Source organism: Trachypithecus francoisi, unplaced genomic scaffold, assembly GCF_009764315.1.
Source record: "Trachypithecus francoisi isolate TF-2019V2 unplaced genomic scaffold, Tfra_2.0 Lachesis_group0, whole genome shotgun sequence".
Classification (NCBI taxonomy): Eukaryota; Metazoa; Chordata; class Mammalia; order Primates; family Cercopithecidae; genus Trachypithecus; species Trachypithecus francoisi.
The window spans coordinates 2,459,177-2,484,952 of NW_022681453.1; the positions used below are offsets into that span (position 1 = coordinate 2,459,177).

The 25,776-nt window shown below is 38.7% G+C and overlaps 1 protein-coding gene across 2 annotated transcripts in view; it reads right to left on the reverse strand.

Moving 5' to 3' along the window:
* PPM1L (protein phosphatase, Mg2+/Mn2+ dependent 1L) overlaps positions 1-25,776 on the reverse strand; it is a 333,027-nt gene that overhangs the window by 69,194 nt on the left and 238,057 nt on the right. For both annotated transcript variants that reach the window (XM_033202706.1, XM_033202701.1), the window contains exon 2: positions 21,838-22,012. In XM_033202706.1, coding sequence (XP_033058597.1) covers positions 21,838-21,874 — 37 coding nt within the window. In that variant the 5' untranslated portion in view covers positions 21,875-22,012. The remainder of the gene's footprint in view (positions 1-21,837; positions 22,013-25,776) is intronic.

Genomic DNA, 25,776 nt, shown 5'->3' on the forward strand with positions numbered 1-25,776 from the left:
AGCCGAGATCGTACCATTGCACTCCAGCCTGGGCAACAGGAGTGAAACTCTGTTCAAAATAAAAAAAAATTGTTTTAAATAATAATAATAATAAATAAAATAATCTTTCTTTTTTTAAGTGGTGGTTGGTTCTGTAAGAGTTAGAGTTACTACTTTAGAGAGGAAAGATACTTAAATTGTTTTTCCCTAAACTTCCCACTACAGAGGAACTTATTATAGGACAATTATCATGTTGGTTTTATAGGACCTGTTACTATAAAAACTAAAAGAGGAGAAATGAGCAAGTAAGGAAACAGATTCAGAAATATTAATAGCAAAGGCAGAGCTTTAGCGTGCAGCACTGAAATCTTCATATTCTTCAGTTTTCAGATTTTCCTAAGGGATTGTCTTATTTGTTTCTATTTCCTCCTTTCTTCCCTTTCACATCAGAAGTGAGTAACACATTCCCTTTAATCAGTACATTGGGTTTTATATCAGCTGGCCATGGTTTGATCTCTTCGAAGGCATGAAAATATTGATGCCTTCCCCCCTTTTGATTACTAGGATGTTAAAGCCTTTAAAATCTATTGCTCATGAGAACCACAGAACTAGTTTATGAAATCATAGACATTCCCTGGCCTCCTAAGCATAAAGAATTGTACAGATACCTTCTGTTAACTGCACTACCAGTATAAATTCTATCTGAACAGTGGAAGCAGGTTAGCAGAGCTTAAGTGGTGGCTCCCAGGAAGGCTTTGACAGTTAAAGACTGGCTGTTCTATTCTGGTAAGTTGTTCTGAGATCCTGAGAAATCACTTAACTTCTCCATGAATTAGATCTCCCAAGCAGAAAGGAAGATTAGAAAACATTCTATTTCTTTTTTAGTGCCTGCTCTAGTGGCACACACACCAAAATTGAAACCATATTTTCCCTTTCCTTACTACCCCAGGATGCTCAGCTAAGCTAAGCTGATCAGTTAAGCAGCTTGAGGATCTCAGAGGAAAAATGTCTCACTCAGTGTTATTAATTATTGCCTGGGGCTGACAGACCAAAAGCCAAGAAAATCTGATTTTTTGCATCTGCGTCTAAAAGGTGGAAATCTATAGCAGCTGTGAAGTGGCTCTATCGTTTTTTGATTTTGCTTAAGGTCAAGTCTGTTCTCATTTCAAGAACAAGGTTGATTTTTTTTTCTTTTCTGATATCATTCCTAACTCCTTAACCTGAATGTTTGCAGACCTCACCTTCCTATGGATGTCATATAAACATTAGTAACGTAAATGTCATGCTCTCGACAGAACCTGTCCAAGTGTTTCCACAAGTTGACAAGGGGTGCCTCCCATGAGCTTCAGTCACCTCATGGTGTCTGCCTTATTCCTCCTTTCTTGCCCAGATTTCCCTATTCTTGTGGAACGCAGTAATGTGACTGCCACTCTTGACAGTGTCTACCCTAGAGATCCCATTATTTCCTCCTCAATCATTAACTCTTCTTAGAGAATTTGCCTCTTCCAGGGTCAGGAAAGGAAAATTCCACCATGTAAGCCTGGCCCCTTTGCCATAGCCAATAGGACCAGAAGAACCAATCCATAGAATGTGCTTCCCTAGTTCAAGAATTTAAGCTAAGGAACAAAGTGAAGCTAGTAGCCCAGCGTGACGATTTAAAAACTCATTTTATGATTTAGTTTAAAACATAGAGCATAGGCCGGGCGCGGTGGCTCAAGCCTGTAATCCCAGCACTTCGGGAGGTCGAGATGGGCGGATCACGAGGTCAGGAGATCGAGACCATCCTGGCTAACACGGTGAAACCCCGTCTCTACTAAAAAATACAAAAAACTAGCCGGGCGAGGTGGGGGGCGCCTGTAGTCCCAGCTACTCGGAGGCTGAGGCAGGAGAATGGCGTAAACCCGGGAGGCGGAGCTTGCAGTCAGCTGAGAACCGGCCACTGCACTCCAGCCCGGGCCACAGAGCGAGACTCCGTCTAAAAAAAAAAAAAAAAACATAGAGCATATCCTTCATTACTATCAGAAATGATAATGACTGCCTAAATCATTGCACTAAAACTCACCTGTCTAATTCTGACGTCATATAGGAGAGGGAGAATAAGTCCTAGATCACCTGCAGATTTACTTGAAGCTAATGAAGCTTCGAACTTGAGAGCCCTTCCCTTGCCCAAGCCCTTTCAAAGGCCTGGGTCATATGTTTTCGAAAGTTTGAAGAAGATACCTGGAGAAGTAAGAAGTAATCAGGCAAGAGCACTGTCTCTTCACTTCTACTTCCCTTTGATCATATTTCCCTGTGTATACACTGATACTAAATTGGCCTCTGGCTGGGATCTAAGAGGAACTTAAGTCAAGGATACATCACGTTTGGGTATAGTGAAAAATATATATGTAGTTTGCCATTATTTTCACTTATAGTTCTTGTTAGCAAGGCTTCCCAGGCCTGTTGGGGGAAAAGCTAGAATTCAAACCAGAATCTGGCTGCCTGTAAGGCCAATGATATTAACACTACACCATGCTGTCTTTCATATGCTTGGTGGTCCACGAATGGCCTTGGGCTTCTTAACTTTATGGTACAACATAGAGTCTATTCTTAATCACCTACCAAGTTTTGACAGCCCTTCCCACTTGCCTGTCTGGCTCCAGCATACCTTTCTAGTCTTGTGGCCCACTGCTACACTACTTGTACATGCTATTCCATCCAAACTGGACACCATGTCTTTGCCAGATCACACCTTTTGTTTTCCCTTGACTGAAATGGCCTCACTCCATTACAGCTCAGGTTCTTATGGATAATGTGACATTAAGTGAAGACAGATAAAACTCATTATGCACCATTGCAACAAGGATAATGACAACCAATCAGTTAATGAGTATTGTAAATTCAAGGAGTATTTATTAGTAACTGCATAAGGAAACTTCAAATGACCTGAAATCTTTTATTGTAAGAAAGAAAGAATATGTAAGAAACTTTGATAGAACAAACACATGACTAATCCATTGCAATGCAACATTATTACAGATATGACTCACTAGGTGATAGAAAGTTTTTGGCTCCACTATGATCTTACTGGAACACCATTCTATTTCGTCCATTTTGTTATTAATTGACATGTTATTATGTGGCACATGACGGCATTGTAGAGAAAACTATGTAATAAATCTGCATGTACCCATCATCTAGCTTCAATAGTTATGAGCTCTTGGTCAAAAAAAAAAAAAAAAAAGAAACTTTGATAGAAATTTTCCGAGATTTAGTAGCAACCCTAAAAACTTGTATGACATTATAAATAACGAAATGAAAAGCTGAAAGAGACTCTGAAGTATGAGTTAAAAAACAAAGCAAGATAAAAATAACAAGTTTTGCTCAACCAAGGAAAAAGGGAAGATTAAATTATCTTCCCAGGCCCCTCTGTAGGAAATGATGTTACAAACTCATGGTTGTATGAAGAAGTAACCAAAGAACATGCTGCCAAAAGATGTGGGAAAAACTGTAGCAGATGTCAGACTATAGCATATATCAGGCAAGTAATTAATACAAATGTTATTTTACTAGATTCAGTGGTAGTGGTTAGCTCTTCAAAATTTGTAATTTATTGTGATTTATTTTCTCATTCTAAAGAAATCATTTTGTACTTATTTTTTATTTTTTTCCTAAAGAAGGTTCTCTAAATTGTGTAAACCTCAGGCCTCAGGAAACCTTGGCCAGTCTCTGCCCTGGCTGAGGAATCTGACTAACCTTTTACCAACATGGGAGCCTCTGGGCTCTGCAAGCACTGCCATTTACTTCCTCAATCTGTTCCTTTCATTCATTCTCCAGCATCTGCTGATAAGCATGTGGGCATGGGTAGCAAAAGTGGGTTAATGACCAAGATACCAGATGGCTCTCTGTGAGTAATACCTCACTCTATTTCTTCAAAGAAGCTGGATGCTGTCCATAGTTCAACAGCCTGAACTCTCACTGAGACGCTGAGATGTGAAAGAAGACAGTTTTATTATTTACGAGGCAGGTTTTTATAAATGGACTAGTTTTTACTATCTAATACATCATTAAAAATTGTTCTATCTACCCTGACTTTCAAAAGCTTTGAGATGCTAGGTTTTATTTATTTATTTATTTATTTTTGGTGGGTGGGGAGTGGTCCCTGGGAACTGTGCCATCAATATAGGCATCTATAGTAAAATTTAAAAATCATACATTGATCATACCTGGAGAATATTTATCTGTTTAGAGTAACTGTCCATAAATTTTAAGATTTGCTTTTTGGTGACAGGAAACAGTTAAAGGAATGAAAGTACAAAATTATGAAAAAAAAATTTTTAGAGAGGATACTTTAGCTCCTTTGCATAGCATATCAATTCAGGTAAATAACTACGTGATAATATTTATTCAAGTAATAAAGATACATAAGACACCTTCAAGGAAAACAAATCACCAATGCTCAAACACCCAAAGTGTTATTTGAAAGAACTACTAACTAAGGCTACCAGTAAATATTTATCTCCACTTGCTTGGAAAAAGAAAGAACATATTAGAAAAAAACAAGGAAAACAAACTTCCAAGATGGGAATGAGAATAGCAGTTTCTCACGTTTTAAGTACTGGCTTTAGAAAATATTAAAAGTTCATTTGAACCTCACTGTAATACTACACTAGGACATGCCTGATTGGTCCAACCACATGTTAATGAGATCCTTTCATCTACTTTAGTAAGGAAACTATTTGTGATGATGTCTAAACTCGTCTTACCCTTAAAAAACAGTTCTCAATCTTGGTTATGCAATGGAGTCAGTGGGGGAAAATACACATTGGGTACAGTGTACACTGCTGGGGTGATGGGTGCACCAAAATCTCGGAAATCACCATGTAACAAAACACCACCTGTTCCCCAAAACCCTATTAGAATTAAAAAATAATAAAATAAAAATACTGAAGCCTGGGTCCCACTGCTCAGAGACTCTAGTGTAACTGGTCTGAATGCAGCCTGGGCATTAGCCCCCCAAGGTGACTTTCATATGCCACAAAAGTTGAGAACTATTGCTCTAAAGACAACCTTGGCACTACAGACATTTTGGTTAAATGTTGCTGTGGGGGGCTGTCCTATGCATTATAGCATGCTTACTTAGCAGCATCCTTGGGTTCTACCCACTAGACACCACTAGCCCTCCCTCCCATTCCCCCTTCTAAGCTGTGACAACTAAAAATGCCTCCCAACATTGCTACATGTCCCATGGGGGTGGAGGTAGATATCGCCTCTGGTAGAGAACCACTGCTTATAAAGGAAAGAGTTCATAGTAAATCAATTTTATTATTTTTGGTGGTTAGAAAATAATTCCTGTCAAATAAAAGCAGTGCAAAACAGGACCTCATTTGACTCTCTAGTATATAAGACCAGCAATGATGCACTGATCGCCAACCCACAGAATGCAACAGAGTAATCCCAAATGCTTGGAGATATAGGAAAATGCTGAGAATGTCATGGATTCAGTATAACTTCAAAGTATACATTTAAAAATAGCACAACTGTAGCTAGTCAGGGACTTACAGATTAGAAGTGCATTTGATCACATCTGTCATATTTGACCTCATTTCATTTTGTAAAGCTTTCATATTACCCACCGCCCATCCCAACCCCCTCACAAAAAAAAAAAAAAATCTGCTAAAATCTAGTCAACAGACAACTATTTTTAGACAAGCTCATTTTCTTTAGTGGCTGTGGAATGCTGATTTCTCCTTCAGGGGAAGGTTTACAAAGAGGTACAGTCAAATGAAGAGGCCTAAAGTTACTGTCATTACAGCAAAAAGAAAAAATTAATACATCTAATTGTACTCCAAGCCCTAGACCTTCTTGCATTTTATTTGCAAATGCAATTATATCAGGCTCATAACACTTTCAGGCATGATTTTAAAACTCAAGGCCTACAGACAAATTTGGCTTAGTTTATCTCTATTTACAGGGGCCAACACTTCTCACAAGCTGATTCTTAAGTACAAAAATCAAATGCATCTCTAATTCTGTGAAGGCATTTTGGTTTTCCCAAGTTCTTTAATGCTTAATCTCAGATTGAATTTCCCATAGATCAAAAAAGCAATTTGAAAAGAGAAACAGGTTAAAAATATGAGTTCTTTAAAAAATGATGCTTTCCTCATAACATTTAAAAAAATCTAGCCACAGTGAAGCAGTCCCTAGGAAAGTTACTTGTAGTTCCATCACTATCTTCTTCCACTAATGCAGATACAATGAGAGGCTTACATGTTTACTGTTGTTTTCCTTAGGAACAGAGAACCAGAGATGGAGATTTGGTGAAAAAGTAGATGACCACAGTAAGGGAAATTATGGCATAGTAAAAAGTGGAAGAAAAAGACAAGCTCTTCAGTGACTTCCTCATTTTTGCTTCATCCCTTTTTCTCTACACAATAGAAAAGGCAACCAAGAGCAATAAAAAAGGAATAGGAAACTTGTACTGAGGAAAACTGCTGGGTCGAACATTGAAAGTGAAATACAAAAGCAATTTATGTGGTTCTTTACTCATCCATTTAAAAAATTAACAGAACAAGTGATCAAATATTTAATAGATACGAAAATTTAAAACGTGAAAATTTTAGAACACAGTGAAGGAAAAAAAGAGAAAAATAAAAGGGAGAAAAGGGAGGAGGGAGTGATAAAGGAGAGAGACTTTTTTTTTTTTTTTTTTTTTACTATCCAGAGAGTCATGCCTTAATCTTGAAGCATTTAGGATGCTGCTAAAAAACTGATCCGAAATTTCAAAGCTGTCGAGATGCCCAGGCACAGTGTTAGGAAGCTCTAGAAGGAAATATCTTAATGAATTAGAGGAGTCAGAAGTGATAGTCAAAATATTTAAAAACTGATACATCAAAGGCATCGACCCTGGCCAGATGAAATGTACACTGTGACTACTGGAAAGGATGCTGAGTCTAAATAATCCTAAAGCCATCCAGGTGCTGGATGCAGGGCTCAACATTCCAGCTTTGGACTTCCAAGAAATGAGATGCAGGTAGTGATTAGAAAACCAGAGGGGGCCAGGCACGGTGGCTCATGCCTATAATCCCAGCACTTTGGGAGGCCAAAGTGGGTGGATCACTTCAGGTCAGGTATTTGAGACCACCCTGGCCAACATGGTGAAACCCCGTCTCTACTAAAAATACAAAAATAATTAGCTGGTTGTGGTGGTGAGAGCCTGTAATCCCAGACACTCAGGAGGTTGAGGCAGGAAAATTACTTAAACCTGGGAGGCAGAGGCTACAGTGAGCCAAGATCCCGCCATTGCACTCCAGCTTGGGTGACAGAGCGAGACTCCATCTCAATAAATAAATAAATACATACATACATACATAGAAGGAAAGGCAATGATAATAGAAGGGAGAGTGAAGGAGTTAGAAGAGTAAGAGCAGATATTTTTGCAATACACCCTATGGTAGTTAGCCTCCAAGAGGCCCCCCACCAATGATCTCCATCTCCTGGTATTCATACCCTTGCCTAGTATGAATACTCCCTAACACCAAATTAGGGTTGGTTTGTTTGACTAACCCCAGCTTCTGCCAGAAACTGTGGTATGTCACTTTCGACATTCACATTGTAAAAGACTGTGGCTTTGGTCTTGGGTGCTCCCTTGCTCTCTCTCTCTCTTATATCACTCTCATTCAAGTCATGTAGCAAGAGGCCTTATGAAGAAACCCATGTAAACAGGAAATGAAGCTTTTTGCCAAGAGCCACATGAGTATATTTGGAAGCAGAATAGCTCCAGTCAAATCTTCAGAGCCTGCTTCCCTGACTGACAGCTTGACTGCAACTTCCTGAGAGAACCAACCTGGATTTCTGATCCTCAGAAATTATATGAGCTAATAAACATTTATTGTCTTAAGCTGCTAAATTTTGGAGTAATTTTTTATGCACCAATAGGTAACTGATCTATTTTTATTGTAACATTATTATTATAAGAATGGCAAATCAAACTTTTAGGGAAGAAGAGGGATATAAAAATAAAACTATAATTTGTGTTACTTCTTTACTTGAATGAGGTGGACTAAGATAGGAGAATGGAAATCAGAGTGACTCAGGTAAGGAATAAGTCAGTTAAGTTCAGGTATCATTTTGAAACAAATTCTAGAAAATACATTCATAGAGACAGAAGTCAAAGATTAGCAATAAATTCAAAGGGAGCAGACTTCTGACTCATCTGTCTTTACCCATTTCTTAGACTCTCAGCACCTAGCCAGAACCTGGCACATAGTAAATGTTTGTGTTGAATGAACAGTGTATGTCCTAGCAATTTCTCTACAGGTAACTAATACACCACATTAGAAAAGATAAAGATATTAAACCCATACAAATACTCTTAAATTGAGGAAATATTTTTCCATACAGGACAGGGCAAGGAAGGAACAGCAGGCTTATGGAGCCAACATTTTGCTGGTTTCTGTCTTGCTCTGGACAGGAAGTTAATTTATGCCAAGTATAGTAATAGGTAATCCTATCATGAAGGGGATTGGGAAAATACCCCTGTACACCACATCAAGTACATGCTAGGTTATGTAACAGCAAAAACAACAGAAATGCTATCATTGGTAGAGTGTTTACTGCATGTCCATCATTTTCCATACATTATCTTTCCTTTCTTCTTCCCTCCCTTCCTCCCTTCCTTCCTTCCCTTCCTCCCTCTCCTTTTCTTTCCTTCTTTTTCTTTCCTTCTTTCTCTCTCACTCTTTCTCTCTGTCTCTCTTTCTCATCTCTTTTTCTCTCTTTCCTTATTTCCTTCTTTCCAAGGTCTCACTCTGTCACCCAGGCTGGAGTGCTATCGTATGATCACAGCTCATGGCAGCCTCAACCTCCAGGGCTCAAGCGATCCTCTCACCTCAGCCTTCTGAGTGGCTGGGACTACAGGTGCATGCCACCGTGTCCAGCTAATTTTTGTCTTTTTTGTAGAGACGGGGTTTTGCCATGTTGCCCAGGTTGGTCTTGAACTCCTGAGCTCAAGCAGTCCCCCTCCTCTGCCTCCCAAAGTGCTGGGATTACAGGCATGAGACACTGTGCCTGGCCCATTATCTTTAATCTTCATAAAAAGCCCCATTAAGTATAATATCACAAATAATTATCATGAAGCCAATTGGGCTCTTTTCACTACACTTCACTGCCTTGAAAGAAAAGCAATAGAGGTTTGGCCATAATTCAGGAAAGAGGAAATCTAACTAAAAGGCCAAGTAAAGCATCAAATCTAGTAACTTGTCAGACACAAGAAGATCAAGCTCTGAGGTGAAGCAGAGGCAACCAACAGAAATTGACGTCAGAAACTCTGCTGGATCCCCACCAGCATGCTACCCATAAATCCTGTTCTCTTTCAGGTGAACTTTTTTTTTTTTTTTCCAATAAGGTCAGCCCTACCCTGGACTCTGGAACCAGTTCTGGCCCAGAGTAGAAAGGCTGCCAAGCACCTATGGTAGAAGCCTGGTGTCCAGGCATGCCTTGGCACAGTACTGAGTAGGTCTTATTACTGACCTTCTCTGAGCTTGGCACTGCAGTTCCATGATGTCTGGCCTTGTTGCTGAGCTCCTTTGTTGACTTATTCCAAAGATATATATGACTTAAGGATAAAAAGTTTCATTGAAAACAAGAAGTATGATTTTCTCTTGTATTACATTCCATTTCTAGTACTGAAGATGAGGGAAATAGGAGGGTTTTGTTTAGTTTTATTTTTGTAAATTTTAAGAAATACAAAATACATGGACAAAGTTAAAAATTCAGACAATATAGTAAGAGTACTCAGTGAAAAAGTAAGTCTCCTTCCTCAGTTTCTCCTTCCCAAAGTAACCATTCTTGTGAGTTTCTTATCTGTGGAAGGTAACTAATTTTTACATATAGCAGGTCACTGAATAATGTCATTTCATTTAACATCATTTTGCTATAAGATTGATGTAAAAAAAAAAAAATTGTTTCCTGGCTGGGGCCACTGTCCATGAGGAATCTGTATGTTCTCCCATGTCTGTGTGAGTTTTCCCAAGGTACTCTGGCTTCTTCCCATATCCTAAAGTTGTGCCCCTTAGGTGAACTGGCGTGTCTACATGGTTCCAGTCTGAGTGGGTGTGTGTTAGTGCACCGTGGGATGAGATGGTGTCCTGTCCAGGGTGGGTTCCCACTTGTGCCCTGAGCTGTCAGGATAGGGTCCAGACACCCGTAACCCTGAACTGGAATAAGTGGGTTGGAAAATGAATAAATGAATACAAATTACTGTCAAATAAATAAACCCCAATTTAAATGTTACATCTCACTATGCCACTCAGGTTGAAGGGCCCAGGTATTTGAATTCATTAGTGATAAAAATGAAGATTAGTTAATTATTTAGGTTTGAGTTGGGAAGCTGTCCTGTTGAGCCATTACATCAAACAAAACATCCTCTTTTCTTTCATCTTCTGCTATATGCAATATTTTTCTGTAAATGCATGTGAATACACTCTATATTATACATGTTCAATACAGAGAGTATTCCAATATAGAGTATGTCCAATATAGAGAGTATTCAGATGCATTTTCCTGTCCAATACAAGAGCTTTGAAAAAACATGAATAATGTATTTTCAGTTTCTCTTTCTTTTTCTTTCTTTCTTTCTTTCTTTCTTTCTCTTTCTTTCTTTCTCTCTTTCTCTCTCTCTCTCTTTCTTTCTTTTGTTGTTGTTGTTGTTGTTGTAAACTTTTATTTTATCTATTAAAACAGTGAGAACCTTATAACTCATTAGGTTTCTCTTTTTGCTCTGGCTATCAGAAAGCTTAGAAGAAATTAGATGCTTAATTAAAGTATATTATTATACTTTAGTATTCTTTATGGATAGTACATTTGCTTTCATCCTTAATTATGGCTTTGATCTATTTTTATTGTAACATTATTATTATAAGAATGGCAAATCAAACTTTTAGGGAAGAAGAGGGATATAAAAATAAAACTATAATTTGTGTTACTTCTTTACTTGAATGAGGTGGACTAAGATAGGAGAATGGAAATCAGAGTGACTCAGGTAAGGAATAAGTCAGTTAAGTTCAGGTATCATTTTGAAACAAATTCTAGAAAATACATTCATAGAGACAGAAGTCAAAGATTAGCAATAAATTCAAAGGGAGCAGACTTCTGACTCATCTGTCTTTACCCATTTCTTAGACTCTCAGCACCTAGCCAGAACCTGGCACATAGTAAATGTTTGTGTTGAATGAACAGTGTATGTCCTAGCAATTTCTCTACAGTCGATTTAGAGTTCCCTAGGATTGATTAAAGAACTACCAGAGCACATCTAGGAGCTACTCCAGTGCATATATTAAAGAAACTCCTTATCAACCCAGCTTCATCAGAAATGGCCTAAGCCAGACAGCCTTGAGACAAACTTATCAACTAAAGAAACACAAAGATAATTCCTCTGGGCACTAGAAGGTGACTTTAAAAAACAGTGCCTTTCAGGAGGCAATTTACCAGATGAAATTTTGGAGTGTCTAGTAGATCCCAAAGACTGAACATAACATTTGCAAAATGACATTAAACAGCTGCATCCATGTCCCTACAAAGGATGCAAACTCATCCTTTTTTATGGCTGCATAGTATTCCATGGTGTATATGTGCCACATTTTCTTAATCCAGTCAGCAGCCCAGCTGTCTATGATCACATATCTTCAGAGTCTGAGAGTCAACCAAGGATGCATTTACCTACCTCTCACTACTACAAATGGACCATCATAATACATTAGAAATCCTGGCACTTTAAACACTATTTTATTTTTCTCTATAAACTGAAGGTCTTACCATTAATGTGCATCTCATTAAAATTTATTATAAACATTCCAACAAGGTCTATAAAATCTTGTTTACAAAATCCCGATAGTACAGAAAGGAAGAGATACCGATGGCATTGGCATCCTGTCTCTGCATAGCTAATGTACTCTAAAGTATGACCACCTGGTCCAATTATTTTCTTTGAAGTGTACACATTTCCTTTAGTCCTTGTAATCAAATACTACTTCAGAGACAGGAAGTAACACTACTTCCCTTGTGGCAAACAAGGACAACTTGATTAGAAAGATAAATACAGCTCCAGTTCAAATGTTTCAATCACTAGAGGTGGCACTTCCTGATTCTACCAGTGTTCCTTTGTGGTTTCTGGTATTCTCAGCAAAGTTCTTTAAAATTTTGCCCACCATAAAATTTAGATCAATGTATTTTCTTTCTTTTCTTTTTTTTTTTTTGAGACAGAGTCTCGCTGTGTCGCCCAGGCTGGAGTGCAGTGGCGCGATCTCGGCTCACTGCAAGCTCCGCCTCCCGGGTTCACGCCATTCTACCGCCTCAGCCTCCGAGTAGCTGGGACTACATACGCCCGCCACTACGCCCGGCTAGTTTTTTTGTATTTTTAGTAGAGACGGGGTTTCACCATGTTAGCCAGGATGGTCTCGACCTCCTGACCTCGTGATCCACCCGCCTCGGCCTCCCAAAGTGCTAGGATTACAGGCTTGAGCCACCGTGCCCGGCCAATGTATTTTCAGAGTGGATATGAGGTGTTCTATTAGAAAGGTAAGATGAAGTTGGGGAATGTGATTTTTTTAAATACCTTCCTATCACACCACTTTTACAAGATTAATTCTGAATTATCATTTTTTCTACATTGGAGGAATCATAAGCAAACAGGCAATGCTGAGAGCATATTAATATAAACTAAACTAATTAGTATCAGTTGGAGAGCAGCAGTTAGAATGTGGTGGTGAGTCTGGGAGTGGTGGTTCATTCCTGTAATTCCAGCACTTTAACAGGACAAGGTGGGAGGATTGCTTGAGGCCAGGAGTTTGAGAACAGCCTGGACAACACAGCAAGAACCCGTCTCTACAGAAAAATTTTACAAAAAACAATTAGCCAGCCATGGCGGTGTAAACCTGTAGTCCCAGCTACTCTGGAGGCTGAGGCTGGAGAGTCCTTTGAGCCCAGGAGTTCAAGGTTGCAGAGAGCTAAGATCATGCCACGGCACTCCAGCCTGGGCAACAGGGTGAGACCCCGTCTCAATAAAAAAGAAGAATGTGGTAGGTGTTGCTATGGCAGAAGGCAAGAATTGGTCTGTATAAGGCACTAACATATAACCACAGTTACAGAAGCAAAGAAGAAAACAAAGCATTATTCAAAGCCTGCCTTTAAAAACACAACTGACAGTAAAGTTCAAGATGAACAGTTCACAAGATTTACGGGTTCTCTCATGATTTTCTGATTTAAGAACTCTTTACCAATTCCAAACCTAATTTCTTCCTCCTCTGCACATCTACTGTCCCCTAAAACACCTGAGCATCTATGAGCCAGACGCAGTGCCCACCACCAGAAATGCTCAGATAATTTTAATATTATCAGCCAGAAAGAAGTTCTCAGTTTATAAGTGGATTTTGAATACCTATTTTACTCCCCTCTTCCCACTGTTATTATACATGGCTAGTAATTGTCTGCATTACAAAAGTCTTGTTTTTGTTAATCATACTACCATTCTCATTTTTTTCACAGATAAGGAACAGACCACCAAATTCTGGGATTCTATGTGGTAAAGAGAACTGAAACATGGACACAAGAAAGGAACCATATTAAAAATATTAAAAGGTTATGAGAATGATAACTGTGGTATATCCACTCAATAGAATACTGCAGTTTATGAGTAGTTTATAACAGCATAAAATATGATTAAAAGTGTTAAATAAAAAGATATAAAATTTGGCATAAATAATTAAAACTCAGCAGAGAAAAATGGCAAGAAATAAATACACCAAAGATGTTGGTTATGTTCAGGTGGTAGAATTAAAGGTTATCTTCTTCTCTTCCTTTTTACATATTTAAAAAATGTTCTAAAGCATATTTATTTACTTTTATAATGGAAAAATAAAATAGATTAAATCTTTTTACAGAAACTAAGAAGTTGGTATCAGAGGCTGCACAGTCAATATTGAACTTCCCTTTATAAGTTTCTTTTGGGTCTCTGTTTTTGTCTTCCTTCCAAATTCTCCAATTCTTGTCAAAAAGTCCCTGGAGAGGATATCTTTTGAGCTAAGAAATGGGGTCCTGATTGAAGATATAAAGTAATGAAACCTCAGTGTCACTTCTTCCCTTAGGAGCTGTTTGAGAAATATACTGAGAAATTCACTCTATTTGTTGGAGTGAAGAACTTCCTGCAAATGCCTTTTACTAGATTTTTTATGTTCTTAGAAAACCTGAAAAGTCCCTAAATAATTCACACCCTCTTTCCTGGGTTTGGTTGCTGGATGTCAGTTCAATTTTTTTCCCCATGACAATAAATGGCTTTTCTTTTGAGATTACTGATTACTATGACACTAATGTCCCAATTAAAATGTAGATGTAACTTTCAGGTACCATCTATTTTAAGAAGAATAAAATAAGCTCAATAGGAGGTAACCCTCCAGCTACTTCCTAAGTTGCTTAAAGCACATTCCCCCACCCTTTTAAAAAGCTATTTTCCCAAAAATTACAGTGCTTGGTGTGTCTGCACCACAGGTAGCTTTCACCTGCAGGTAGGGCAACATCAGGGAATCACAAAGCAAAAGCTGAGAAATTAATGCTTCTCCTCCTTTCTCACCTTCTCTGGGAAAGCTGTATGTGACTGCCTGACACTTATAAATGAATATGCAGGCTCCCAACTCTGATACCCCAAGGAACACAAGGAAGAGCCAGCTGAGCTCTCTTCTTCCCTCATGTGCACCATCTGGTTCACTTTCTACGTGTAAGTGCGTTTTCCACATTGCAGAAGCATGTGCTCATTGGAAGGCTGTATGGGTTTGTAGCTAAACAGTAAGAACAGAAAGCTCTTGCTGGTCTAAGAACTCTGAGAAGATCTAAGCAGCAACTTAGGCAACTATCTTGAGGGCTGCAACAAGATGCTACCATTGAGCATTCTACCCATTGCAGGTGTACTCAGCTTTTCCCAAAGGGAAAAATATGCAGCTCTTCACTCCTGCTTCTAGACTTCTGTTCCCATGGCTTAGGGTTCTTGACCCTGTGACAGAAAATATTGCTCTCAAATAAATTCCTCGTAATTCCCTCAAACACTGTTTATCCTTAACATTACAAACCACACTAGTTAATCCTTAACAAAGGAATATGTAGGGAATATTTATTCATGCCCAAACTCAAAAATAATTAAAAACAGAATTTGAGATTAGTTACAGAAGCATAAATAATACTCCAGCATAAAAATAAACAATATGAGGAAAGATTCCCTCTCTTGGTATTTCAACCCTTTGACTTTTGCCCACTATGACACATAATAAATATTTAGGTTGATGATGCTTCCTGAGACAGTGTAAAACTCTATTTTGATCTCTTCATCTCAAATTATGCCACTGCTTTCCTTGAAAACTTCTCTGTGTTAAACCCAATCTATTGAAGTGCGCACAAACTTGTACTTCAATTAAATAAGAACCTTAATAGATCAAATATAAACCACACCTTACTTGTTACTCTGAATTTTGCTTAGTGTTAATACATACTAATACAATAAAAGGTCTAAACTATCTTAATGAGGATCCATGAATGATAGCTTAGAATCTCTTCTTCCAAAATCTACTTTTGCTTGATGCATACGGTTTCACTCCCCATCCCACCAATAAAAGTATGCCTGGGAATATTCAAGAGCAGATGTGATGAAAGCTGAGTGATGGTCTTCTTTTGGTCAGAAATTAGGTACAAATTATGTGGCCGTGTAAGAAGAGAGAAGAAAACCAATAGAAAAAGCAGAAAAGCCATAGCTACAGGAAGCCTTGCATAAATTATAGCTAGTTGAGTGTTCCATTGTCATAAGACCAGAAGCATAGTTTTAGAACTAGAAGACATCTATGAGGCCCTGTTCATGCCATCAGTTTACAGGAAAATGGGCTTTAGGAAGGTTTGTGACTTGCTCAAGGTCACATATATGGTTGGCAGTAGAGCTAGACTAGAAATAGAATCTGGATCTTTTGGTTCCAAGTTTTCTTTCAACTATACCACAAAACATATTAGTTCTTAAAATCATCAAAATATAAACCATTTGAATGAAAAACTTTCTAAACTAATGTTAGAAAGGGGGTCTAAATGTTTGTGTCCTCCCAAAATTCGTATGTTGAAAACTAATCCTCAAGGTGATGGTATTATGAGGTGGGGGCTTTGGATGGTGATTAGATCATGGGGGTGAACCCCTCATGAATGAAATTAATACCCTTATAAAAGCAGTCCCAGGTAAATCTCTCACCCCTTTTGCCATGTAAAGTTACAGTGAAAAGATAGCCATCTATGAGGACCCAGGCCCTTATAGACACCATATCTGCTGGTGCCTTGACCTTGGACCTCACAGCCTACAGAACTGTGAGAAATAAAGTTCTGTAGTTTATCAGCCACCCAGTCTATGGTATTTTGTTATAGCAGGCTGTATTAGTCCATTTTCATACTGCTGTGAAGAAATACCCAAGACTGGGTAATTATAAAGAAAAAGAGGTTTAATGGATTCACAGTTCCACACGGCTGAGGAGGCCTCACAATCATAGCAGAAGGTGAAAGAGGAGCAAAGGCATGTCTTACATGGTGGCATACAAGAAGAGCACATGCAGGGGAACATTCCTTTATAAAACCATCAGATCTTGTGCGATTTATTCACTACCACAAAAAACAGCACAGGAAAAACCCACCCCCATGATTCAATTACCTCCCACCTGGTCCCTCCCATGACACATGGGGATTATGGGAGCTACAATTCAAGATGAGATTTGGGTGGGGACACAGCCAAACCATATCACAGGCTGACAGGATTAATACACTGGTTTACATAATTTCTGCTTTTATATACAGAATACAAAAAAACATTATTGAACCTTTTCTCTGCGAATCAAGGTCACCAGTGTGAAGATCAACAATGTGAACTCTGTAATACAGTCTGTGAATGCTAATATGACTTTGAGTGTAGTACAATGTCAGGAATCTAAGTGCTTTTTATGGATTTACTCTTTGCTCTCATTACTTATGTTTTCAGTGTTGCTGCTCCAAGTATCATCCCCTTCCCCACCTTCTCGTTTCAATTCTAAACTCTTATGTTTTCTGAAGTCTATCCTCTAGAGTAATATAAAATGCAGACAAATGAATCCCATATTTCTTGCAGCATTATTCATAAGAGCAAAACAAAAATGAAAATGTCCAACATAAGAGAATATTTAGTAAGTGATACTTTCAAATAGAATATGATATAGTCATTAAAATTATCTTCACATGAAGAGGCTTTAATGAAATGAGGAAGTGCTTATGTAATAATGTTAAATGCAAAAAGCAGGATGTAACATTACAATAAAACTACCAGATACCAACTACATTTTAAAAATGCTTAGAGTGAGGAAAATATACCAAAGTGTTTACAATAGTAAGATTACTGACAATTATTCTCAGATTATACTGTTCTATGTATTTCTGTTCATTTCTGCAATTAAAGTATAACACTTTAAGTCAGAAAAAGAATTTCATAAAAGAAAATATCACATTGGAAAATATAACCTTCAGAACTATATAAAATAAAAATATATAGATTCAGGTGAGAATTGAAAGCCTCTGTTGTACGGACTTGTCCACAGTTCTGTGACACGGTAGGGTTGTACACACATGGTTTTTGCTCACTTCCCATTTCTTTGCTGAATTCCAGGTTGCTAGATAGCTGAATTTTGTGGATGGGCAAAGCATTAAAGTATATATATATTGAATGGGAAGAGAAAGAGAAAGAAAAAAAGGAGAGGGTGAAAAAATTCTGAGCCAATGATTTTAGAAAAATGTCTAAGTGTTTTTTTCATTAATTGTTTTTTTATTAATAGAAGTTTAGACACTACAAATAGCAGTAACTGTCATTAAGTCACTCAGGCTAATTTATCAGTGAATCAGTATTAAAGACAAATTAACCTTTCTAGAGACCAAGATATCTTCTAACTAATAATTAACTACCTCCTAAAACTGGGAGAGCTGAATCAAGAAAGTGAGGAAGTCAAAACTAAGATAGCATAGAAAGAAGCTAAACAGTTGAAGCAAATGAGTGTCTTAGTACAGATGCTCCTTGACTTAGAATGAGATTATATCCTGATAAACCCATTGTAAATTGAAAATATCCTAAGGTGAAAATTCATTTAATATACCTAACCTACTGAACATCATAGCTTAGTTTAGACTAACTTATATATGCTCAGAACACTTACATAAGCCTGTAGTTGGACAAAGTCATTTAACACAAAGTCTATTTTATAATAAAGTGAATAAAGTGTTGAATCTCATGTAATTTAGTGAATACTATATTGAAAATGAAAAACAGAATGGGTGTACGTGAAGTACAGATTTTACTGAATGTGCATCACTTTTGCACCATCATAAAGTCAAAAACTACTAAATTAAACCATCCCAAGTCAGGAAGCTTCTCTGTAGGATGGTAATATCTGCACATATTGGATACTACTAGCAATTTACTTTTTTTTTTTTTTTTTTTGAGATGGAGTCTCGCTCTGTCACCCAGGCTGGAGTGCACTGGCACGATCTTGGCTCACTGCAAGCTCCACCTCCCGGGTTTACGCCATTCTCCTGCCTCAGCCTCCTGAGTAGCTGGGACTACAGGCACCAGCCACCACGCCTGGCTAATTTTTTGTATTTTTAGTAGAGACGGGGTTTCACCGTGTTAGCCAGGATGGTCTCGATCTCCTGACCTCATGATCCACCCACCTCGGCCTCCCAAAGTGCTAGGATTACAGGCATGAGCCACCACACCCGTCCTACTACTACCCATTTTCTATCCTAATTCTTTTGTATTATTATATTTTTCTGCTAAATAGTAATATTTTTTCTTATTTTATCCTCTTTCTTTGACTGAAATCATTAACATATGGGTTATGGAGCTGGAGGTAGTGACTTTTGGTTTTGCAACACACAGTGACACTCATTCACTCATGTGTACACATAGCCTACCCTCCCACATCCACTGCCCTGCATCACCTCATGCAGAGATGACCAAAGGCAAACTGAGCTCAGAGTGGGTGTTTTATCAAATAGATGTTTCTAGATTTTTCAAAGCTTCTGAAGATCACTTTAAAAACTTCCCCTCTGCCTTCCCAAACACTACATGCCAAGAAAAGACTAAGTTAGAATACAGCTGACCCTTGAACAACATAGGTTTAACTGCATGGGCCCATTTATATGTGCATTTTCTTCTGTCTCTGACACCCCTGAGACAGCAAGACCAGCTCCTCCTCTCCTCTTCAGTAGTCTGTTCAGCCTACTCAAAGTAAAGACAGTGAGGATGAAGACCTTTATGATGGTCCACTTCCATTTAATAAATAGTAAATATATTTTCTTTTTTTATGATTTTCATAAATTTTTTTCTCTAGCTTAGTCATAATAATGGTATAAATACATATAACATACAAAATATGTGTTAATTGACGGTTTATGTAATCAGTAAGGCTTCTAGTCAACAGTACACTATTAGTAGTTAAGATTTTTGGGGAATCAAAAGTTTTATGCTAATTTTTGACTGCATGGAGAGTTGGCATCCCTAACCCCCATCTTGTGCAAGGGTCAGGTGTACTTTACACTGGTTTAAGGGATAGAAAAGGTCCAAATCCGTTCTCATTCATCACTAGTGGCATTAATTAGCATTTGCAATATGATCTCTAAGGACTTCCCCAAACATGATAATATTTATTATTATAATAGCCCTATGAGATTATATTAGCCCAATTTTATAGATGAAGAAACATAGGTTCTAAGAGGTTAATTTGCTGAAGATCACACCAGTATTAACCTGGGGGAAGGCCTAGACCTTAGATCCTCTAACTCTCAATCTTGTGTTTATTTCCACCGTTTCGTGCTACAGGGCTTATTGACAGATTAATTCTATGCCAAACTATTAGCCCCTAAAAGCCATGTGCAAGTGTACCTCTGAGAATCAGTTGCTGCTCAACAACAGTGCAGGAGAGTGGAAAATTATTCCTGAAGTAGGAAAAACTTGAGTGGTGGGTGATTGCAGCTAATGTTCATGCTTACCTTGATGTCTCCTTGTGCCCCTTCATCCACTACAATGCATCTCCCTTCTCTTCACAAATACTTGCCCACCATTTGTCCTTCAAAGTTTAAAATGCTGCCCCCTCTACAGAATTTCATGGAAAATTTCAGCCATTTCCACTATTTCTTGACTCCACATTTCATCTTAACTTTAATAACTTGAAGATATTACAGGGTGTATTTAGTCCCAAACTCCTCAGAAATTTTTCTCTAGAGCTCATACATGTATGTTTTAGCCCCCCAGCAAGACTTTAAGCAAGATCTATTTTCTATATCTCAGATTCCTTTCCATGTTTTCACTGCTTTTCTCTTTCCTTCAACTGCATAGTATATTACCATGCATTCAACAATTGCTTACTGAGCAAATGAGAACCTGCATCAGTGTAGTAAAAGCATAGCTTGATTAGTAATTAGGAAGTTGGCATCCCAGTTTTACAACTAAGTAACTGCGTTACTTCAGGCAAGTCTATGAGTTTGTTTTCTCACCATAAAATGGTCACAGTGGGTGGACCATATGAGTTCTATGATCTATAAGATGCTATGAATATTTAAATATTATTTTGGTTGGGACTGATAAAACCTTACTTTATTCCTTTAAGGATGAGAGAAGAGATGAATAAGAATTCCAATGAGAAGAATATTGAAAGTAACGAAAACGCTAGGCAGAAGAAAGCCAATGTGTCGGGAAAACGAAAAAAAAGCAAAGAAGAATCAGAGAATCAGAGATGTCCTGGGTAAAACTGGAAATACAGATCCTGCTTCAGAGGGAGGTGAAGGGGTTAGAGGGTGGAATATATATGGGGGCAGCTTAGTAACTAAAACTATTGGTTAAGTGGTTAGGTGAATGTAGTATAATGTTTTGTTTTGTTTACTTTGCTCTTCTGTTTGCTATTTGAACTTGAAATCAAATGGTAAGAAAGTATTGAGCATGCATAGATTCTGATGAAGAAAATAAGATACATGCTAAAAAATCCTTGTAAAAATAGAAACATAAGTTCTTGGCATTAATATAAGAATACCATTAACATTTGACCATTAGAAACCTTTTTTCCTGTACTTTTTCCTCCAATTTTTTTGGGAGGGGGAGGTGGAGAGGTACAGCAATTTTAATCAGGGTATTTCTGCTGCTTAAGTTTAATTTTATTAAAGGTTTTAATAATTCCAAGTAATACTATATTCATTTAATTAAAATTGGGTCTTAGCTGACAGACCATATAATAGATTAAAATAATGTTATAAGGAGGAAATAATGTTATAAGGAGGTCTGTCCATGACTTCATTAATAAGCTCCCTTGGATGGGAAGAACCTATGGCAGGCAGTGAGATGACGTCTCTGATGTGGTAGTATCTGAGTTGCTAAGGAAAAGAAAGTAATGATTAGCTTAACAATTTGAGAAAAAAAAAAAAAAAACCTCTTTAGAAAAGAAAACAACTAAAATTAACTCAAATATTTGAATCGAATAACATTTCTTGGATTCTTGGATGGAAAGTTTTCAGTTGCTATCCAAATTGAAATAACACTTTAGGAGTACCCGGTTAATAAAAGGCCAAAAAAATCCCAATAAAAAAGACCAAAATTATAAAGGTATTTGATATTTAAGATCCATTTTTAGGAATCTTCTGACCATCTTGAGACTAAAACTGCAGAGAATTAACTTACTATTAGTCCACGTTACATAACTTTGAATCCAGTTTGCCCTTAACCTTTTACCAAGTTTAACCAAGGTTTATAATGAATTTTTTTTGCAAGGAGAAAAAAAATGTGTGTTTTAAAAACAAACATACCTGCTTCATCATAGGATACGGTCAATTTTTCTAGCATTTCTCGGTCAATTGACAAAATCTGCTGTTCAAGGATGGTCTGATAAGACAATACACTATTTTCTTTGTCTTTCTCGTAGTCCTGAAGATGCTGTTTAAGGGCCTCTGGGAGTCGAGATTTTACATATTCAGCTGCAGTCTGCAGATAAAACAGACAGAGAGAGAACTCCATTAGAAATTATCCTCTTAGACTCTTTACTTACCCTCAGGTGCTACAGAGAAAGCTCAAAGCACTGTGAAACCAACCCTCCAGACAAGCATGTCCTTGTCATCGTCATTTTAGTATCCACTGGACCCAGTAAGGTGATCTTCAAATAGACAGAATCACAGACCTCTAAGAGTTTTCTACTAGGTTTAAAGGTACAAAAGATGATAGATTTGGTTAGATATTCACAGAATTAGTGCTCAGAGTTTCAACTATTATAGTGAACTGAAGGCCCCTGATAGTGATTTTGCTGGATACAAATTTGACTTGCCCTTGTCTACAATACAGAAGACAGTCACTCATATCAGCAATGACCCCATCCATGCTATGGCATCCACATCCCTACTTTGTTTTGTTAGTCTCTACTCATTAATGTTTACACAAGAACTCTTGTAAAGTGAATTTTATAAAGGAGAGTCCTCTGCTAGGATCGATAATGAAATAATGGGATAAACAGAAAATGAGGAGATTTAAGACAAAGCCCCTTAACCTTGCGGGTGGGGGGGGGGGGCGGGAAAAAAAAAAAAAAAAACCTCTTCACCACTTAAATGCCTTAAGCTGACATATATATAATTCTTACTTTGACAAGTTTGTTGTCTGTTTTTTGCTTTTACACTATCTGTACAACACATTCCCAGATAGTTACATTCCAATTAGTAACAACTAATTACATGCAGTGATTTTCAATCAGGTAAGCATGTTCCACTTGGGGGTAGGGGGTAGGAAGGAAGATATGCATATTTTGAAAAGATTTTCCCAAAGATTCTGATATATTCTTCTGGTAGGTTGCAGTGGTAGCATACTCTTTTCTCTCCAAGTTAAGAATCCCAAGGAGGGCGGAGCAAGATGGCCGAATAGGAACAGCTCCAGTCTCCAACTCCCAGCGCGAGCCACACAGAAGACCGGTGATTTCTGCGTTTTCAACTGAGGTACTGGGGTCATCTCTCTAGGGAGTGCCGGACAATCGGTGCTGGTCAGCTGCTGCAGCCTGACCAGCGTGAGCTGAAGCAGGGCGAGGCATCGCCTCACCTGGAAGCGCAAGGGGGAAGGGAATCCCTTTTCCTAGCCAGGGGAACTGAGACACACAACACCTGGAAAATCGGGTAACTCCCACCCCAATACTGCGCTTTAAGGAAACAGGCACACCAGGAGAATATATCCCACACCTGGCCGGGAGGGTCCCACGCCCACGGAGCCTCCCTCACTGCTAACACAGCCGTCTGCGGCAATCTATCCGCAAGGCAGCAGCGAGGCTGGGGGAGGGGCGCCCGCCATTGCTGAGGCTTAAGTAGGTAAACAAAGCCGCTGGGAAGCTCGAACTGGGTGGAGCTCACAGCAGCTCAAGGAAGCCTGCCTGTCACTGTAGACTCTACCTCTGCGGACAGCGCACAGCTGCAGTCCAACAGGGGAAAGAGCGGGGGCGGTGCAGACGCGAACACTCTGTCTGAAAGCTTTGGGGAGAGCCGTGGATCTCCTAACGCGGAGGTTGAGATCTGAGAACGGACAGACTGCCTGCTCAGGTGGGTCCCTGACCCCTGAGTAGCCTAGATGGGAGTCACCCCACTAGGGGCAGTCTGACACCCCACACCTCACAGGGTGGAGTCACCCCTGAGAGGAAACTTCCAAAGAAAGAATCAGACAGGTACACTCACTGTTCAGCAATATTCTATCTTCGGCAACCTATGCTGCTGATACCCAGGCAAACAGGGTCTGGAGTGGACCTCAAGCAATCTCCAACAGACCAACAGACAGTCCTTCTGACTGTCAGACGGAAAACTATCAAACAGGAAGGACACCTATACCAAAACCCCATCAGTACGTCACCATCATCAAAGACCAGAGACAGATAAAACCACAAAGATGGGGAAGAAGCAGGGCAGAAAAGCTGGAAATTCAAAAAATAAGAGCGCATCTCCCCCTGCAAAGGATCGCAGCCCATCACCAGCAACGGATCAAAGCTGGTCAGAGAATGACTTTGACGAGATGAGAGAAGAAGCCTTCAGTCCATCAAACCTCTCAGAGCTAAAGGAGGAATTACGTACCCAGCGCAAAGAAACTAAAAATCTTGAAAAAAAAGTGGAAGAATTGACAGCTAGACTAATTAATGCAGAGAAGATCATAAACGAAATGACAGAGATGAAAACCATGACACGAGAAATACGTGACAAATGCACAAGCTTCAGTAACCGACTCGATCAACTGGAAGAAAGAGTATCAGCGATTGAGGATCAAATGAATGAAATGAAGCGAGAAGAGAAACCAAAAGAAAAAAGAAGAAAAAGAAATGAACAAAGCCTGCAAGAAGTATGGGATTATGTAAAAAGACCAAATCTACGTCTGATTGGGGTGCCTGAAAGTGAGGGGGAAAATGGAACCAACTTGGAAAACACTCTTCAGGATATCATCCAGGAGAACTTCCCCAACCTAGTAGGGCAGGCCAACATTCAAATTCAGGAAATACAGAGAATGCCACAAAGATACTCCTCGAGAAGAGCAACTCCAAGACACATAATTGCCAGATTCACCAAAGTTGAAATGAAGGAAAAAATCTTAAGGGCAGCCAGAGAGAAAGGTTGGGTTACCCACAAAGGGAAGCCCATCAGAATAACAGCAGATCTCTCGGCAGAAACTCTACAAGCCAGAAGAGAGTGGGGGCCAATATTCAACGTTCTTAAAGAAAAGAATTTTAAACCCAGAATTTCATATCCAGCCAAACTAAGCTTCATCAGTGAAGGAGAAATAAAATCCTTTACAGATAAGCAAATGCTTAGAGATTTTGTCACCACCAGGCCTGCCTTACAAGAGACCCTGAAGGAAGCCCTAAACATGGAAAGGAGCAACCGGTACCAGCCATTGCAAAAACATGCCAAAATGTAAAGACCATCGAGGCTAGGAAGAAACTGCATCAACTAACGAGCAAACTAACCAGTTAATATCATAATCACAGGATCAAGTTCACACATAACAATATTAACCTTAAATGTAAATGGACTAAATGCTCCAATTAAAAGACACAGACTGGCAAACTGGATAAAGAGTCAAGACCCATCAGTCTGCTGTATTCAGGAGACCCATCTCAAATGCAGAGACATACATAGGCTCAAAATAAAGGGATGGAGGAAGATCTACGAAGCAAATGGAGAACAAAAAAAAGCAGGGGTTGCAATCCTAGTCTCTGATAAAAGAGACTTTAAACCATCAAAGATCAAAAGAGACAAAGAAGGCCATTACATAATGGTAAAGGGATCAATTCAACAGGAAGAGCTAACTCTCCTAAATATCTATGCACCCAATACAGGAGCACCCAGATTCATAAAGCAAGTCCTTAGAGACCTACAAAGAGACTTAGACTCCCATACAATAATAATGGGAGACTTCAACACTCCACTGTCAACATTAGACAGATCAACGAGACAGAAAGTTAACAAGGATATCCAGGAATTGAACTCATCTCTGCACCAAGCAGACCTAATAGACATCTATAGAACTCTCCACCCCAAATCAACAGAATATACATTCTTCTCAGCACCACATCGCACTTATTCCAAAATTGACCACATAATTGGAAGTAAAGCACTCCTCAGCAAATGTACAAGAACAGAAATTATAACAAACTGTCTCTCAGACCACAGTGCAATCAAACTAGAACTCAGGACTAAGAAACTCAATCAAAACCGCTCAACTACATGGAAACTGAA